General features: G+C 40.6%; 1 protein-coding gene across 12 annotated transcripts in view; it reads left to right on the top strand.

The window, feature by feature from the left end:
• The window catches only part of NCOA7 (nuclear receptor coactivator 7), a 91486-nt gene that overhangs the window by 33067 nt on the left and 41068 nt on the right, over nucleotides 1–17351 (top strand). For all 12 annotated transcript variants that reach the window (XM_021390423.1, XM_021390424.1, XM_021390425.1 and 9 more), the window contains one exon: nucleotides 7621–7874. In XM_021390423.1, coding sequence (XP_021246098.1) covers nucleotides 7621–7874 — 254 coding nt within the window. The remainder of the gene's footprint in view (nucleotides 1–7620; nucleotides 7875–17351) is intronic.

The raw sequence follows: 17351 nt of genomic DNA, 5'->3' as shown, positions 1-17351 counted from the left end.
GACTTTTCAGTCCATTTAACCAAAACTAAAACTAGCTTTATATGTTCAGGAAAGTTTAGCTCTTACTTGATCTGATAAAATGGATGAATAGTGATGATTATACTGAGCAGTATAAGGTAAGTCCCCTTGTATCCTGTCCTCCTCTTCCTTGTTTTGTGACATTCTCAGTTCTTGTACTTTATTTCCCTATTTTAGTTAATTATTACTTTCAAAGGGACTTTATTTTTGTCTCATGGAAGTTGAGTTTATTCAAGTGTTTAACTGAAGTGGGGAGGGAGGAGTTTATCAAAGTTTTGAGGAGAAATTGAAATGTATTTCAGCCAGCCTTATTGCCACATGCTTGCTGTACTCATCAAATAATACTGATAGTTTTATGTGGTGTGACTGTCCAGTGCAGAAGCTGTGCATCTTCCTCTGTAATATCATAGAATCCTTAGAGTTGAAAGGGACCTCTGAAGGCCGTCTAGTCCAACTCCCCTGCAATGAACAGGGACACCACTGCTAAATCATGTTGCCTGGGGCCTGATCCAGCCTTTCAAGAAGTCTCCAGGGACAGGGCATCAACCACATCCCTGGGCAACCTGTTCCAGTGCCTCACCACCCTCACTGTAAAAGACTTTTCCTTATGTCCAACCTAAATCTATCCTCTTTAAGCTTGAAACCATTTCCCCTTGTTCTGTCACCATAGACCCTGCTGAAGAGTCTATCCCCTTATTTCCTGTAGCTCCCCTTTAGGTACTGAAAGAATATACTGCTTTAGCCATGTAACTACATTGGTGTGGGTGTTGGTTTTTTTGTTTTTTTTTTTTTTTTTTGCAGTTCCAACAGGTGTGTCAGTAGAATCAGTAGCTCAGCAGGCTGGCAGTGAATGCAAAGAGGGGCTGGAGCTGTGNGAATCAGTAGCTCAGCAGGCTGGCAGTGAATGCAAAGAGGGGCTGGAGCTGTGAGCACCAGCTGGAGGGCACAAGTTGAGTCTGTTCCTCCCTGTAGGTACTGAAAGAATATACTGCTTTAGCCATGTAACTACATTGGTGTGGGTGTTGGGTTTTTTTTTTTTTTTTTTTTTTTTTGCAGTTCCAACAGGTGTGTCAGTAGAATCAGTAGCTCAGCAGGCTGGCAGTGAATGCAAAGAGGGGCTGGAGCTGTGAGCACCAGCTGGAGGGCACAAGTTGAGTCTGTTCCTCCCTGTCAACCGGCTTGAATGGGGAGAAAGTGTCTTGCTGAGTTAGTCTGGGAGGAATTTGTTGCGTGTGTAGGAGCGGTTGGGGATGATTAATAAGCACTATGGTAAGAGAAGTATGTAGCATTGTTAGGAAGGGAGAAAAGTGGGAACAGGATGGGGTTGTGTAAGAGTCAAGTTGGTATTTGTGACCGGATAGATTTGTGGTGTGCATTTAATTGAACGAGCCAGTTTAATGCATTTAAGACAAACCTAAGAGTTTCTCTGAAGGGAGGGATGTCTTGATTTTTACCTTCTGCCTAAAGCTGTTCTACCAGAGCCTGCAGTAACTGAGGTTATAAAAGAAGGAATTAAATAGATGTTTAAATCAAACTAAAACAGCTTTCAAAAATCTTTTCCCTGTGGAATGATTTCGTTAAATTGTTGTCATGGTAATGGAGTGCTGAATACCTCGTAACCTCTTTTGCTAAGTAAACAGAAAGATGGGGATACTTTATGCCTTTGAAAGTAGAGTTAATTAAGCTATGTGGGAACGTTCTATTCCTAAATTAAAAAAAAAATAGAAACTTTCTGAGAGCTCAAAACTCTCTCAAATTTTATCCTGGGAAACTGTGATTTCCTGCCCCAAAAATTAACATAAGAGAGTTTAAATAGGTTATTTAAGATTCTCTGGTATCCAGCAGAAGACTTGGGAAGAAGTAATGTATTTTCATTTAATCCAAGAACTGTTTTTTATCAAAAGGTACAGCCTTTTTAAATTCCAGAACAGCATTGCTGCAAATCTGCATTACAGATAATGAAACAGAGGTTGAGATACTTTATTACTATTGTATGTTAATGGCAATATCAGGAAGGAAATGGACATACCCGAATTATCAGTGCAGCACTTTACTCTTTGAAGCATAGTGCCTTTCTTGATCATTGCTGCTGGCTGACCATGTGTGAAACATAGAGCTGGTGTTTGTTGTAAATTAGTAACTGCAGTTTCAATGAAAGTGGAAATTTCCAGCTTTGACCAGTGCTACAAATATCAGTGGTTTCTGTGGTTGCAGTATATGTTGTCATTTTGGAGAGCTGGTGGAGTATAACCAGTGTGGGCACTTCTTGGTATACTGCACCCATACATGTTGTCCTTGATAGCTTTCTCAAAAAGAGTTAATTTTATCATTTTTTCCCCCTTCAGTTAATTGTTGAAATCTAATATAAAAATGTGTGCTATCGCTTACTTTTGCCTTAATAATCTGTTTTAATAGTAAACATACAGAATTGTATATACAGAACAGGGTGCATACCAGCTGGAAACAGCACACCTTTGATAGAGTGTGCTTTCTTGTAAGGTGGCCGCCACTTACAGAGATTGCTCACTGACAGTGAACTGTCCTCATTGCAGTTGTGAAGCGAAAGAAGCTGCACTGAAGAAGTCAGGTGAAGGCATTATGCTCTGGCGAGCAGGCCTTCCTTTGGCTCTGAAAGAAGTCATGATTTGTTTTGCCTGAGATCACTTATTCATCAGGTTACATCAAGCTGGATGAAAGCACAGCCATGCTGTAAGGTTTCTGAATTTCAACACAATGAATTTGATTTATGTAGCTGTTTGTGTTCTGCAGGATGTTGTGCTGATTGTATGTCAGATACCAAGGCGTATTTTAGAGGATGCACGTTGTAGAAAGTTTCCCAAAGGGAAAACTGTCAGCTTTAAGAAGTCGTGAAGATTTCTTCTCCCCTTCCCTTGCCCCCTCCCTTTTAAAAAAAATAAAAAATAAATAAAAAATAAAAAAAAGTTTGAGGGCCGCTTTGATAAATGGAGTTACTTGTGCTCTATGATTTTTAGCAGACTAATACATCTTAAAAATCAAGCTTGGTCTTGTTATCCTGGGACATTTTTAGAGCATAATATGAACCTAGTGCACTTTGTGATTACTTACCAAGTATACACAAAATAAGTTCCAGTCCAATTATTTGCTAGGCCCTCCAGCTGAATAAGTGTTAATTGAAATCAAATGCATTTTCTCAAAAAAACAAATTGTCACTGTCAGATTTCTGTTTCTTTATTTTCTTGGTATCAGGGATATATTGCCTTCTTGACACTCATATTCTTCTAATGAAAGTTTTACAGGTAGCATCACCTTTCCTTTGTCTGGACTGATTTTTTTTTTTCCCACTAGCAACCTATCTAGTTAGTGTTATGGGAAAATCTAGCTGTTTTATTCTAAAAATGCATATGTATTTTCTATTTGTAGGCAGTCACATAAACTTGAATCTGGAAGATTAACTTATTTCTTGAAATATTTCCTGGCTCTTTTCCTGTAAGTCAGTGCCCGGATTCTTCTTTTTTTTACACCCTTCATTGCCAATTAATTTAAGGAAGCACTGCTGACGTTGTATTTTAACCTGCATACTCTGAAATTACACTCCTTTCACATCATTAGTCCTTATTAAATGGTGCCAGAAATCTCTGCAGCCAGCTCTCAATGCCTTCAGAACTAGTTTTGATTGGATTCAGTAGTAAAGCTCCCATGCCTTCTGTTGTTCTCATTAACAGACTGAAAACTTTTCCATTAAAACTTAGTGTTTGGACAAACTCAGAAAATACTTCGAGAGCAGTAAAAGGATGCCTCTGTAAATCCAGAAGACATGTTTTGCCTCTGAGTACAAACTCACTTGAGAAACTTTATCTGGTGTCTAAATTACATTACAAATGTGTAAGACTTTCTGAAGAAACAGGCATGTTTTTGCAGATAAGCTGTGTTTCCAACCCTCCCTTTTTTTCTCTCCCTCTTCCTTCCTTTTACAATTTTCCTGGTGAAACACGACATATCCCTTGACAGGCACACTGAAAAACGGACATCTTCTGCAGTAGTATCTATCCACTTACTGAAAAACATGCATATTGTTTTGTTTGTAAAGCTGGTTTAACTGCAAAATGTGACATTGTGATCAAACTGAGTGATTTTAATTATTTGGCCTTCAGCTCAATTTTTTGCTCTCATAATGTAGAATAAAATAGTTCAGTTGGAAGGGACCTTCAGAGATCAATGAGTCCAGCTGTTTGACTCTTTAGGGCTAACCAAAAGTTACATCGCGTTATTGAGGGCACTGTCCAAAAGTCTCTTGAGCACTGGCAGGCATGGGGCATTAACCAAATCTCTAGGAAGCCTGTTCCAGTATTAGACCACCCTCACAGTAATGAAATGTGTCCAGTGCCCATTCAGCCCTCCTCTGGTGCACTTTGTGCTGTTCCTGCCCCACCATCGGTGACCAGGAGCAGAGCCCAGTGCCTCCCTCTGCTTCCCCTTCTCAAAAAGCTGCAGGGAGCAGTGACATCTCCTCTTGGCCTCCTCTTCTCCATGCTGGGCAGTCTAAGTGTTCTCAGCTTCTTCTCACAGGACGCTGAATTTTAGCTGGATTCAGAGAACTGTCCTTCAAAATGGAACAAGACCACCAGAAAAGTTCCAAGGCAGTTGAAAAAGGAAATAGCTTGACAAATGATGTTCTTAAATTTATTTTTCCATCTTCCCAGGAAGAGTGGGAAATAACAGAGCTTGAGGAGCAGATAAGACCTTCAGTCTCTAGCTTGTTCAAGAGATGAGTTTGAAACCTTAGCATGAGCAGCTTGCTTGCCTTGCTGTGTTATGGCCCTGGTGCTCTTTGTGGTTGGTTATTGACTAATACCAAAGGAATTCCCGTTCAGCTGTTTGTTGGGCATTTCAGTTGAATAGCATTCAACAGCCTTGCTGGGCTGTGCAGCTCAGCGTGAGTGGCGAGTCGGTGGAGGCTGGACAGGGTGCCACAAAGGGATGCAGTTTGCTCCAACTATGCTGCTTACTGCCTTGTCTCTGCAGCGCTCTACCAGTGTGAATTGCCTTGTGTATATGCAGGGCTTTGTATTTGCTATTCTGAGAGAGTGTACTTTGTAAAGTTAAAAAGCATAGTGAGTTTGAGGATGTTCTAATGGTGTTAAATGGTATTGAAAACTTGTTTTGGTTCATTGGGATATTTTAGTCAAGGTCTTTCAAGAATGAGTTAAGTGTGTGGGGGAGTAATATTGGCCAGGCTTTAGAAACCTTTAAAAGCAGCATCTTCTAAGTACAGATTATTCCCTCAAGTGGAGTTGCAGTAACTCCAGCTCCTATGATGAGCATCATGGGTACTTAGTCCTCGTAGGGTGTTTATTTTAGTGCCAAGGTTATCACTTTGAAAGCTGGGTGGTTGCCTCAAAACAGAGATTTGGGCAGGGATAGTTTATGCATTTTTGGAAAATATGATGTGTGTCCTGAGGACAGAGTAGGAATTAGGGAGCACCGAGATCATTAACTGAGGAGTGTGCTGGTGGCTTTGCCTATTCAGCTACTGTAGGTTTTGTGATAAGCTCTTGGTGAGCTGTGAAGCATGGGAGTTAGGCAAGGTTAAATGCTGTGGTGAGGAGCATTAGTTGATGACATTACCTTTGGTCAGTCCTGACTTGTTTCTGCTTTCCTCCTCCCTGTCACGAATGGACCAGGTCTTTTTTAGCTCCTTTTTCTTCAAGTTGCCTAGGGCAACTTTGAAAACTCTAGTTCAAGTAAGTGTGCTTTAAGGGAAGTACTGAGAAGCTGTTAGCATCATCGTGAGGACTGTTGACCTCTAGAGAGGGTTGTGGGTATTTTCCTTTCAAAAAAGGGTTACGTGTTTCCATTTTAGCTGCTTTTTTGTTGATTGTTTGTTTTGAGATAATGCATTCATACTACTCAAAACTTAATGAGGTTGGTGATAAAAACATATTAGGAATGTGAAACAGAAGGCTCTGATGCGATGTGAATAGAAATAGAGCTGCTGGTGGGGCCTTCCCAGTTCCAGCCTGTTGAAGCAGATGATTTGGATAATCTGTGACAGGCGCATATACAGGAAGGTCGTAATGTCACTAGAGTAAAAAGTCCTGGGCGTCTCATTTACAAGTTTGGAACCAAGTTCAACCACAAAGTAAGGATATTCCATTTTAGTGGAGCAGGCTGCTTTACAGAGATACTTACCAGGGCTAAATATAGACATTGTATATGCAATGTGATTGTAGTGTTTTGCAGTTGTTTCAGCAGACTTTGATCAGGTTTGTGGCTTATTAGTCAAAAATAAGCTTCCTTTGCATACTCAAATTTTCTCAAATCTAAACAAAACATTTAATTTGTTATATAGACTTATTCACTTTTATCTTTTAGAAATATGTGTAGGTTGTTTTTTATATGTAGTCAAGACCTTGTCTATAAAGCTTTACACATATAAAATCTGTTTTGCTGTGCAGAGCGTGAACTACCACAAATTGCCTTACGTGTCAGTGGGTCTGAGTGAATGGGGAACCACTGCAGGAGCAGAACTCATCCTCACTGAGTTGACTGCAGAGTGGGGATCTGCTGCTATGATACTTTGGGAAGCATGTAAGACGTATATATACAGATGTGTGAGATAGACACAAGGCTTTTGCGAGACAATCAATTTTCACTGGAAAATGTTGGTTACGTGTGAAAAACTGACCTTTGTGACCAAGTGAATGTAGTGGAGAGAAGTAGCATTAGATTAGTTTTTTGTTCTGTGTGGTATATAAATGATTCTTAAGTTAGTGGTAACTGGGGGGCTACTTTGGTGACTCTGACCCTTAGCCCATAAAGTGAGCTTTGAAAGGTGACTTAGCAGAAAGTGGTGTTAAGATTCCTGAAGCATCTTTTTTACTTGGGCTGTTTTAAGGCTTCTTCGAAAAAGAAAATGCTCTTGTTGTTGTAGTGATAAGCTGACAGATTTATAGGCAGACCATTAACATTTTTCTCAGAAGAGCAAAAATATCTGGGAGATGTTTCTGCACAAACAGTTTGCAGCCACATCAGTCTCTTTGCTGAACAAGCACTGGGTGATGCTTGGGGTACAAGGTGACACAGGCGGTGCAAGAGCAGATGTAGGTTAGCATGGATAGATAATGCTGGACAAAATGGAAATAAATAACAAGTTTATATCAAAACAAATAGCTTTGTATTATGCAGGAGCAGTTGACTGTGAAATTGTTGTGTTAGCTGTTGTATGATAATACGTTAGGATCTGAGCTTTTATTTTATCTTGAGTTTCATCTTGAAAATGTGGTTCTTTTTTCAGAATTCATTATGTAGTGGTTTAAAAACAAAACAACTTTTGGATGTTTGTGTTCCTTTTATGAGGAAGAGGAACACGGAAAACAATAGTAAAAAACATTCTTTTTTATTATTATTGCTCTTGAGAAGATAATCTCAAGGTGATGATATGGTGATTGAAGAATATGCCTTAGGATAATGTTAGGTACTGATGAAAAATGTTTTTTTTTTTACAGAGTTGTAAGGAGTTTTGATGTTCAATTAACTTTGAAAAACGAGAGAGAAAGTGAACTAACTTGTCTGTAGATATTAGCAACATCTTCATGTTGTCTTTTTTTTCTTTATATATAGTTTGAAAAAGAAAAGGCAAGCCAAACAAAACACTGAGACTGTCTCTGCCAGTTCCCCCGGATCTCCTGTTTCCAAAACTCTAGCTGAGAAAGAGGATGAAAGTAAAGTTATTTTGGAGCAAATCAGTTCCTCCGAAGACAACTGTAAATTTGCTGGGGAAAAGGAAACTGTTCCAGACAAAGAAAAGAAAAAAAAAAAATACAATCAACTGAAAGACATCAGGCGCACAGAACTTAAAAGATACTATAGTACTGGTGAGTTATGTTAACACTATAGTGTTTTTTTAAATGTGTTTGTTTTGATGGTTGGTTAATGCACTTTTCTGATATCTTGTAGGGTTTCCTTTAAGGGATAATTGACTCTGCATGTCCTTTCTGCAAAAACAAATAATATTATATTGTTCTGTATGTCCTCTAACTTTATCCTTCAGTTTTTTTAAAACAAACAAACTCAACAACATCAAAAAAACATTTCTTGTTTCTCTGTTCTAAAATACAGCATTATAGGCAGTTAAATTTTTTGCAGTTCTTTTTCTGGATTTTTCTTTTTTACGAAATTGAAGTTCATTTGTTTGTGGGATTATTTGTTTAATAAATGATGCACACTATTTAAGACTTAAGTCTTAATTCATACAATTTTATCTGCTGAAGTGTGAGCAAGTAAGGAAATTAACTATGTAATTTTAAACAAAATGTCAAAAGACCTGTGTGCCTGAACATTTATCATATTCATCCCCTTCCCTCCCTCTGTGTAATCAGTGCCTCAGTTAATCATGTATACTTTTTTTTAAAACGTTTATTCTTGCGTGTCATTTAGCCAAAACTAAGCATATGTGAGAAAAGTCACATACAGATCTGCTTGTGGTTCTGGATTGTAATTTGTTAAATACTCTAAGTAGTTTTAGGTATAATTTATGAAATACTTCTTTAAAATTCTCTCTTGGTATTTTGAATGAACTCTTAGGTTAAGAGAAGTGGGTGTTTTTTTGTGTTTGTGTGTCTTAAAGAAAGAAGCCAACAGAAAATTGTAGATATCCTAGAAGCAGACTTCTTTCCTGTTTATGCAGTGTGAAAGAACAGTTGACTTCTGAGGATTTCTCTCTAGGAGAAGGAAATGAATCAGCAGTAAAAATGTTGTTATGCATTGACTGGCACACGCAGACGAGTCTGTGCTCCTCTTTTATGAGGCAATTGGGCCTTCCCAAAAGGACAGTAAGTCTTGGAGTAACGTTTCTGAGCAAACACAAGAGTTTACTGTGATGTATCAGTCAGACCATAAATTTTGGCAGGTTTGAATCTGATAAGATGAATAATTTGGAAACTAAAAGAAAACTTGCTTTGCTTTTTGTCTTATGTTCTGGCCGAGCTGTTTTTGAAATCAAATAAGTAGGAGGAATTTTTTCAGGAATGAATCTGTGAACTATTTCCATTTTGTTGGTATGTTAGTTTTAAAAATGATGCAAAGCTTATAACACTGGCACAGCAACGTATAATCTCCTGCTATATTGCTAACAAAATGCTTTAACTTAGAGCAGCAATTCCTTGTTGGTTTGTCCAGATCTGTGTAAGGTATCTGGATTTCATTTCTCTGGTGTTTCAGGACTTCTGTGAAAACCTTTTGCTCCAGTTGGTGCTTGCTGTGGAGCAGTGGGGGATGGCATGCCTCTAGCAAGGGTCCTTCTGAACTGGCAAGGGAGAACAGGAAGCTCTGCAGATCTTGGCTGATGATCCAGCAGTCATACAAGCTCAGGTTTTACTCATGTTTGTTTTGTAAGCATTCTGATGTTCTGCATGGACTGACATCGTGACTCAACACACCACTAGCTGTTGTGCAGATGTGCAAGATTCTGCAGCGCTTTGAGAAATGCGAGACTTTAATTCTGCTATTGAGCTGAGAGCAGACCAGACTGACAAAACCCACAGAGAGACTGCTTTGTCATTTCAATGCCTGCTTTGTTGTTCCTAAATAAAGATTTTTTTTTTCCCCACTTGGAGCATCAAAATTGTGGAAGTGAAACCTTAGAGAGAGGTGGAAGACTGCTGATTGTGAAATGAGTGTAATAGCTCTATGTTCCCTGTTCAAGTCTCAAAATGCAGTAGTTTCCCTTGAAACTTGGTTGCCATGGAATTAGTCTGCATGTGTTGTACGTGCCTTCTTCCACTGCAGTTGTACCTGTTAAAGAGGTTGCCATCCTCAGGCACTCGTCACTGCATCTCTCCTAACAGCTGCTGCCTTTGCTGCCCTCCTGTGCTGACTGAGCAGCTCCTGAGAGCTCTCCTGAAACCCACAGCAGCCTCTATGAACTGGGCTCATTTACAGTCATAGAATCACCGAAGGTTAGAAAGGACCTACAAGATCATCCAGTCTAACCATCCACCTGTCACCAATAGTTCTCACTAAATCATGTCCCTCAACACAACATCTAAACGTTTCTTGAACACCTCCAGGGACGGTGACTCAACCACCTCCCTGGGCAGCCCATTCCAGCGCCTGACCACTCTTTCAGAAAAATAGTATTTCCTAATGTCCAGCCTAAATCTCCCCTGGCGCAACTTGAAGCCATTCCCCCTCGTCCTGTCCCTAGTTACAAGAGAGAAGAGGCTGACCCCCAGCTCGCTACAACCTCTCTTCAGGTAGTTATAGAGAGCGATGAGGTCTCCCCTGAGCCTCCTCTTCTCCAGACTGAACAATCCCAGCTCCCTCAGCCGCTCCTCATAAGGCCTGTGCTCCAGACCCCTCACCAGCTTCGTTGCCCTCCTCTGAACATGCTCCAGGGCCTCAATGTCTTTCTTGCAGTGAGGGGCCCAAAACTGGACACAGTACTCGAGGTGGGGCCTCACCAGGGCTGAGTACAGAGGGAGAATGACTTCCATACTCCTACTGGCCACACTGTTCCTGATACAAGCCAGGATGCCATTGGCCTTCTTGGCCATCTGGACACACTACTGGCTCATGTTCAGCCAAGCATCAACCAGCACCCCTAGGTCCGTTTCTTCCACACAATCTTCTACCCACCCTGCCCCAAGCCTGTAGCACTGCCTGGGGTTGTTGCGGCCGAAGTGCAGGACCTGGCACTTGGTCTTGTTGAACCTATCCCATTGGCTTCAGCCCAGCAATCCAGCCTGTCCAGTTCCCTCTGTAGGGCCTTGTTACCCCCAGGCAAATGAACACTTCCTGAAGGTTTAAGTACTTAGCCTTTGCCTGCATGTGGAAGATGACAAAAAATGCCAATCTGGCTGTGCTGAGCTCTGCTGGAAGTGTGAGTTCACTTCCTTGGGCAGCCCGTTCCAGTGCCTGACTACTCTTTTGGAGAGGAAGTTTTTCCGAATATCCAACCTGAATTTCCCACTGTGCAACTTGAAGCCACTTCCTGTAGTTGTATTGCTAGTTACATGGGAGAATAGGCAGACCACAACCTTCCTTCGGGTAGTTGTAGAGAGCGATAATGTCTCCCTTGAGCCTCCTCTTCTCCAGACTAAATAATCCCAGCTCCTTCATCCACTCCTTATAAGGCCTGTGCTCCAGACCTCTCACCAGTTTCATTGTGCTTTTGAAAACGCTCCAGAGCCTCAATGTCTTTCTTGTAGTGCCAATCTGTAAAGACTATTTTAGAAATTCCGTATGAAACTGGCTGAGAGAGACCATCATGTCATATACATCTGTCTTCATTATTTAACAATATTGGTACATGTACCTCATCTATTTTTTTTCTTTCACATGATTTCAGAGGAGTGCCACCAAGATGATCAGGGGGCTGGAGCACCTCTCCTATGAAGAAAAGTTGAGGGAACTGGGCTTGTTTAGCTTGGAGAAGAGAAGGCTCCAGGGAGACCTCACCGTGGCCTTCCAATACTTGAAGGGAGCGTATAAACAGGAGGGGGAATGATTGTTCACGAGGGTGGATAGCGATAGGACAAGGGGGAATGGTTTTAAACAGAGACAGGGGAGATGTAGGTTAGATATTAGGAGGAAGTTTTTCACACAGAGGGTGGTGATGCACTGGAACAGGTTGCCCAGGGAGGTTGTGGATGTCCCGTCCCTGGAAGCATTCAAGACCAGGTTGGAAGTGGCTCTGGGCAGCCTGGTCTAGTGGCTGGCAACTGCACACAGCAGGGGATTGAAACTAGATGATCTTTGAGGTCCTTTTCAACCCAGGCCATTCTATGATTCTATGATTTCTTCTCTGAGTTGTTGCTTCCCTGGTGTTTCTGAGGTGCTCTGACTGAAGGAATCTCTCTGATACCTACGGTCAACCATTTTTACGGGTTTGCTTTTTTGTTGTTTTTGTTTGGTAATTGTTATTTTCCAATTCTCCAGCTTTGGCTTGATGTCTAGCACTTTTTAAGAAAATCTGATATAAGAATTATCATTATTTTTTCTAAATCCTTTTTGTACTTTATCAAAATGCTGAATTTTCCTAGTCAAAAGAAAAATGCATTAGGTGTAGCAACAGTCTTACAGATTCTCATCTGCAGGTTGATATGATGAGGCATATGTAATTTATTTTGTGGCTTAATGGAGGTCCTACTGTAAGTTTCCTTGATCCCAGCAAGGTTGTGTTTATTAGTGTGACTGAAGACCTCTGTCCTCTAAATAAATCTCCCTTACGTATTTTGCAGGACCACAGATGCTTCTTTCTTTACTGTTGATTGTGAAACAGGGAAGGAATATTACATCTCGCAGTGATTTGTTTCTCATATACCATGCCCCTTCCTTAGAAGCTTGTGAATACGTTTGCCTTCATAAATTTGTAAATGTTAATGGTGGCAACCTCACTCAAATGTGGATCTGTTGATTAGATAAATCCCTCTTCTCCAGCAGGATGGCTGTAGTGCAGTTTCTGAAGGCTGCAGGGAACGGGAGGCGTTGATACACCCTGCCACAATTTGTAGAAAGAGAGCGTTTAAAAGATTTGTGTTCTGAAGGAAAGAGATGTGCAGCTGGTGAAGTGTTGTGGTGTGGTTGTGTCTGTAGCCAGTGGATGGCATCGCAGAGCCAAGGAGGAAGAGCAGCATCCCGCAGAAGGGAGTCCTCCAGCATCTCTCCCCATCTTCTAGCATTGTGGTGGCACCATTACAGATAGCCTAATGGTATGCAGTATTGATTGTTTCTCTTGAGATATTGCTAAATGGCTGAACTGATGCCAGTTGGAGATTATTTCTCCTATGTAAGCTTGTACTTTGCTTCTTTGTTTGCACTTGTGTTGTTCTTCAATGGCCCTGTAATTTTACAATGTGTTTGTACCATTCAGTCTCCAAATGTCACACTATAAGATGTTGCTTTGTTGATAATAGCCCTTGTTTTCATGCCTTAAAATAGCAGAGATACCAATACTACTCCTCTTTCTTTTCTGAGGACCAATGGAACTAACACTTTCTCCTTATTTCTGCTTCTTCTCTTGACAATCAGCTTCCTAACTTTGTTTTACTTTTCTGCTATTAATGCTGCAGTAATCTTCTAAGGGATGTATTTGTCTGGTGCAGTGCAGTGTTTGCTTAGACACTCTGGCTCAGGTACCTTCTGCCCAGGATGCTTTACCCTTCTTGAGATAGCATCAGTGATACGCTTCTGCAATTGCTTAGTTCAGGCATATTTTTGGGGGGGAAGTCAGTTTTATTTGAAGATATTGACTTCCTGAGCTTCAAGATATAAATTATTATTTGCTATTTGTTTTGCTTTTTGTTTCTTTTTCCCTAAGTATCACAGGTTGTAAAGTGCTGCAACAGTAACCACTTGGAAGCACTGATTCCTTGTCTCTAGAGCGGAATCCGCATCTCAGGAACAGACCACTCAGGTGGATTGCTGTGAGACTAGGAAACCAGGGTTTGTGCTGGGAGTTGTTAAAGCAGATGAGGATGAGTGTTTGTGCTTTGCCACTGAAGTCCGTGGGAGGAAAAAATAGTGACTTTCTGAAAAAAGTGTGATAGTGGTGTAAATTAGGATTGAGTGCACCCTTCTAAATTTCATTCATATATTTACTCCATAACAGTATAACTTGCCTTTCTACCAGTTGTGCTGTGTATTCCCAGGTTCTGTTGATTTTTCTTGAAATTGTAAGCAGTTGGCATCTGTGAGGAGTTGGTCACTATTCAAGAAAGCATCATAAAGAACTTGGCTTCGACTACTTGCCCCACATTGTTCAGTTTTATCAGCAAAACCTTGTTCACTAGCTTATCATTCTGCTCTCTAATCATGAAGCCATCCTTTATTTTCATGTGTTCTGCCGTCTCATTCAGTGCATACTGCTCAGTTTCTGCAGTATGTGGGAGATCACTCTAACAGAGCATCATCCTATTACGTCTCTGATTTCTGTCCAAAGCAGGTAGGAGTCCTGAACAGCATGATAAGAGTCCCAAGAGGGAAAGATGGTATGTGCCCATGTAATGAGACAGCATAGTGTATGCTGAGCAGGAGGTGCCAAAGTGTTCCCGGAGTCCAGAGGCATATGGACTCGGGTATAATTTTTTTATGATTTGTCTTCCCTGGCATGACTCAGGCAGGGGTGATATGGGAACAGCATGGCACACGTGCAGTTACAAAACTTCTGAACCTTCTGAGTAGCTGGCCAAGAGCAGATGTTAGTCAATAAACCAGAGAGGATATAGCAATTTTCATCACTTATAAATATGGTGAGATTTATTTTGACTGGCACCAGACCAACAGAGGCAGCTTCCCTGGTACCAGCTGTACTTAATGTCACTTTCAGAGTTGAAAGCTGCTTGCAAAGCAGTGAAAATCATTTTACAGTTTAAATTATTAAAAAGGTAGGTCACTTACTGAACCCACTTTGCACAGTGGTTTCTAATCATTAGGCTACTTGTTAAATAGGCTTAATCTGAAGTAGAATTTTCAGTGTATTTTGAGTTAGAGCTTGACACTTTATGTTAATGAGGCCTGATTTTTGTCATTACTACCTGTGGTGGTTATGCAACAATAGGATATAGCTGAGAACTTATTTAAGGTGATAACTGTAGAAAGATAAAATGTATTTTAAAAAAATAAAAGAAAATGCACTATTGTCTGGAGGCTTGATTTGGTCAAGTCTCTTTATATTGTAAAGTGTTAGTGCTGGTCAGAGTTAGCAAATTATCAGTAAAAACTTCAATGCATTTTCTTTTATTTATTTATTTATTTATTTATTTATTTTTATTTAGTCTAAACAATGTAAAGAGGGGTGGAAAGGAAAAAAAATAATAATTTCTTCCAAAATTGAGATCTCAAATAAAATTGAAGTAGCGGAGGAAAAAAAATGTATTTGGTTATAATTGCCTGGGTAGAAAAATGAGAAGTTTGGAATAACTTATGAGTGTAAATGAATACAGCTAGTAGTGGGCTGGATGGAAAGCTTTACACAGTTGGCATAGTAGCGTGACTCACTGAAACTATTTAGAAAGAATGAGGTGGACAGATGACTGAGAGACAGCAGGTTTCACATCACTTGTTTGGGAATAAGGAAAAAATGATCTTGATTCCCTCTGGATCAATGTTGAGATCAAGAAGTTATGTTCAAGCTTGAACACTGGGTCCTTCCTTCTGTTCTTCCAGGAATGGCAGAAACTCTAGGAGGTGCTTTCAGGCTTTGTATTCGGTACAGATGTTTCTGACTGATGGAGAGTGTTGGTGTACTCAGCCTGGTGCGTGTTCTCCTTCAGGCCACGTGGTGCCAGCAGGGCTGCTCCCCTAAGTCTCTACATGGCCAGTCTGGGAATATGCTCCACCACGCTGCAATCATACTGCAGATCTTGTAGTCTTCTGAGAGGTGTGAGGGGGTCATTCTTAGCAACTACCCAACTTAAGCCTGGAGTCCTCAAGGCAGACGTTTAGTTTCTCCTCTTAAACATCTTAATCATATTTTGCTTGAAACACAGTGTAGAAAGTTTACCTAAATACTCTGAAAAGTGGAACTCCTTTGACCTACATTTAATAACAGAAGGGAGTTTGGCCAGATCTTTATTTAGTAATGCCTTTTCTCCCAGCTTTCCATGCTGATGTTTCCTCTCGTCTTGTCAGTCTGTCAGGGTCTGTTAAGGTGAATAATCAGGTTGGGAGCAGTATGGTATAGAAGAATGCAACTTGGTTCACATAGTTCCTGAAGCTGTGCATAATGAAGTGGTGGTGGCCAGCATCAGACAGTAAAAGTTCACTGAACCTTCTTTTTATGCATCCCCCAATTTCTTTAAATAATTGCTGACCCTTTTTACACCCTCAGTTGTATGAGAAAACAGGAATTAGCTCTGATTATCACTGTATCCCTCCCAGGGTGCGTTTTCCTAAAGAGCTGGAGCCCATCTAAAGCTGTATGAGGTTGTGCTGCCATTCCTCCTCCTGAGCCCAGCTGAGCAGTCCCAGTCCCTGCCTCCTGCTGTCGCCTGCCAAGAGTCAGTGAGCTGCAAGCAGAGATGCTTTGGCTGGGGCTGGCATCTAACAGGTTCTACAAGCTGAGGGCTAGTATCAGGAACATGGAAAAGGAGGAGGCTGGGCAATCACCCTTTTGGCAGCTTCATCTTAGACCAGTTTAAGCTGCCTGTGGAGCTGTGCCCAAGTCCCTTACTGTTCCAGAGTGACTAATCTTAGGTTTCTTCAGGGAAGAGCTGTGCAGTTGTGTGCATTAAGCCTTTATCATTGCCAGGGTAAATACAGTAAAGAAAGTAAAGTCTCTTTGTGTGAAAGGGTTTATTTTTAAGCATTGTTTTGTCTGACAAGTGTATCAGAAATTTAAAAAAAAAAAAAGTCGTGACTTGCAATTTAAATTGTATGTGGGTTTTTTGTTTTAGGTTGTTGGTTGTTTTTTTTTTGGAGGGAGATATGTTTGCTGAGTGATTCCTATTGAAAATTTTTACCTTCTCTCATTCACACCATTTTGTTTCTTAACTTAACCTGAATGAGTTCATCCGGCTGAGGCCTGATAAGACAGTTGGAATTTTTTTCTTCCCATACCTGGATTTTCCTCAGTAAATGAAAACAGAATTTGCATAAAAATTGGTGTTCTGACCTCTGTATGTACCAGCTGTCTATGGAGTTAGTCAGGCAAGTGACAGAAAATCAGATAGACCTTATTCATTTGATCTAAGGGTATGCGTGGCTTTCTTCTTGCAGTTCTTAGTAATACAGTGTATTTCTGTAGTGTGCTCAGAGATGGACATACTTCATCTATGCAGTGCAATTTGGTCTAGTTTGTGAGTTGATATCACAGAGACCTGCATGGAGTTTACATCCTCAAGTGACCAATTTAGCCAGAAAAGCTCTTTCACATCCCATGAAAAATGGGGAAAAAAAGGCATCAAGAGGTGCCTGCTGTCCATGGAATTGCTTACCTGAGTCTTTGTTGATGTCTTTATTAAACTGAAAATGTAGAGGGTTTTTTTTTTCCTGACTTCAAAGAAAGATAGAATATGCATGCAGAGGATGCATATTTTTCAGAGAAAAAGTAGCTTGCTCTATTTTATTTATTTCTTTATTCCCTCTTATATGACTCATCTTGCTAGTTATCATTGTGCAGATTTCTCTTTTATGTCTGTGGTCACTGTTGCAGTGCTGTAAGATGGCTAATAACCTGCTGTCTGGTAAATGGGGAAAAACACAAAATTCAGTTTTTCCTGCAGCTCTACCCAGCTTTATCAGTGCTCCAAGAGGACCTTTTTTTCAGCATGACTGCAAGACAAGAGCAGGAAGTTTTAGAGGCAGTGTCATTTTTTCAAGAGACTCATGTCCTTCCCATTCACATCCCTTTG

Source organism: Numida meleagris, chromosome 3 (assembly GCF_002078875.1).
Source record: "Numida meleagris isolate 19003 breed g44 Domestic line chromosome 3, NumMel1.0, whole genome shotgun sequence".
NCBI classification, from domain to species: domain Eukaryota; kingdom Metazoa; phylum Chordata; class Aves; order Galliformes; family Numididae; genus Numida; species Numida meleagris.
This window is presented reverse-complemented; position numbering and strand designations above follow the sequence as displayed.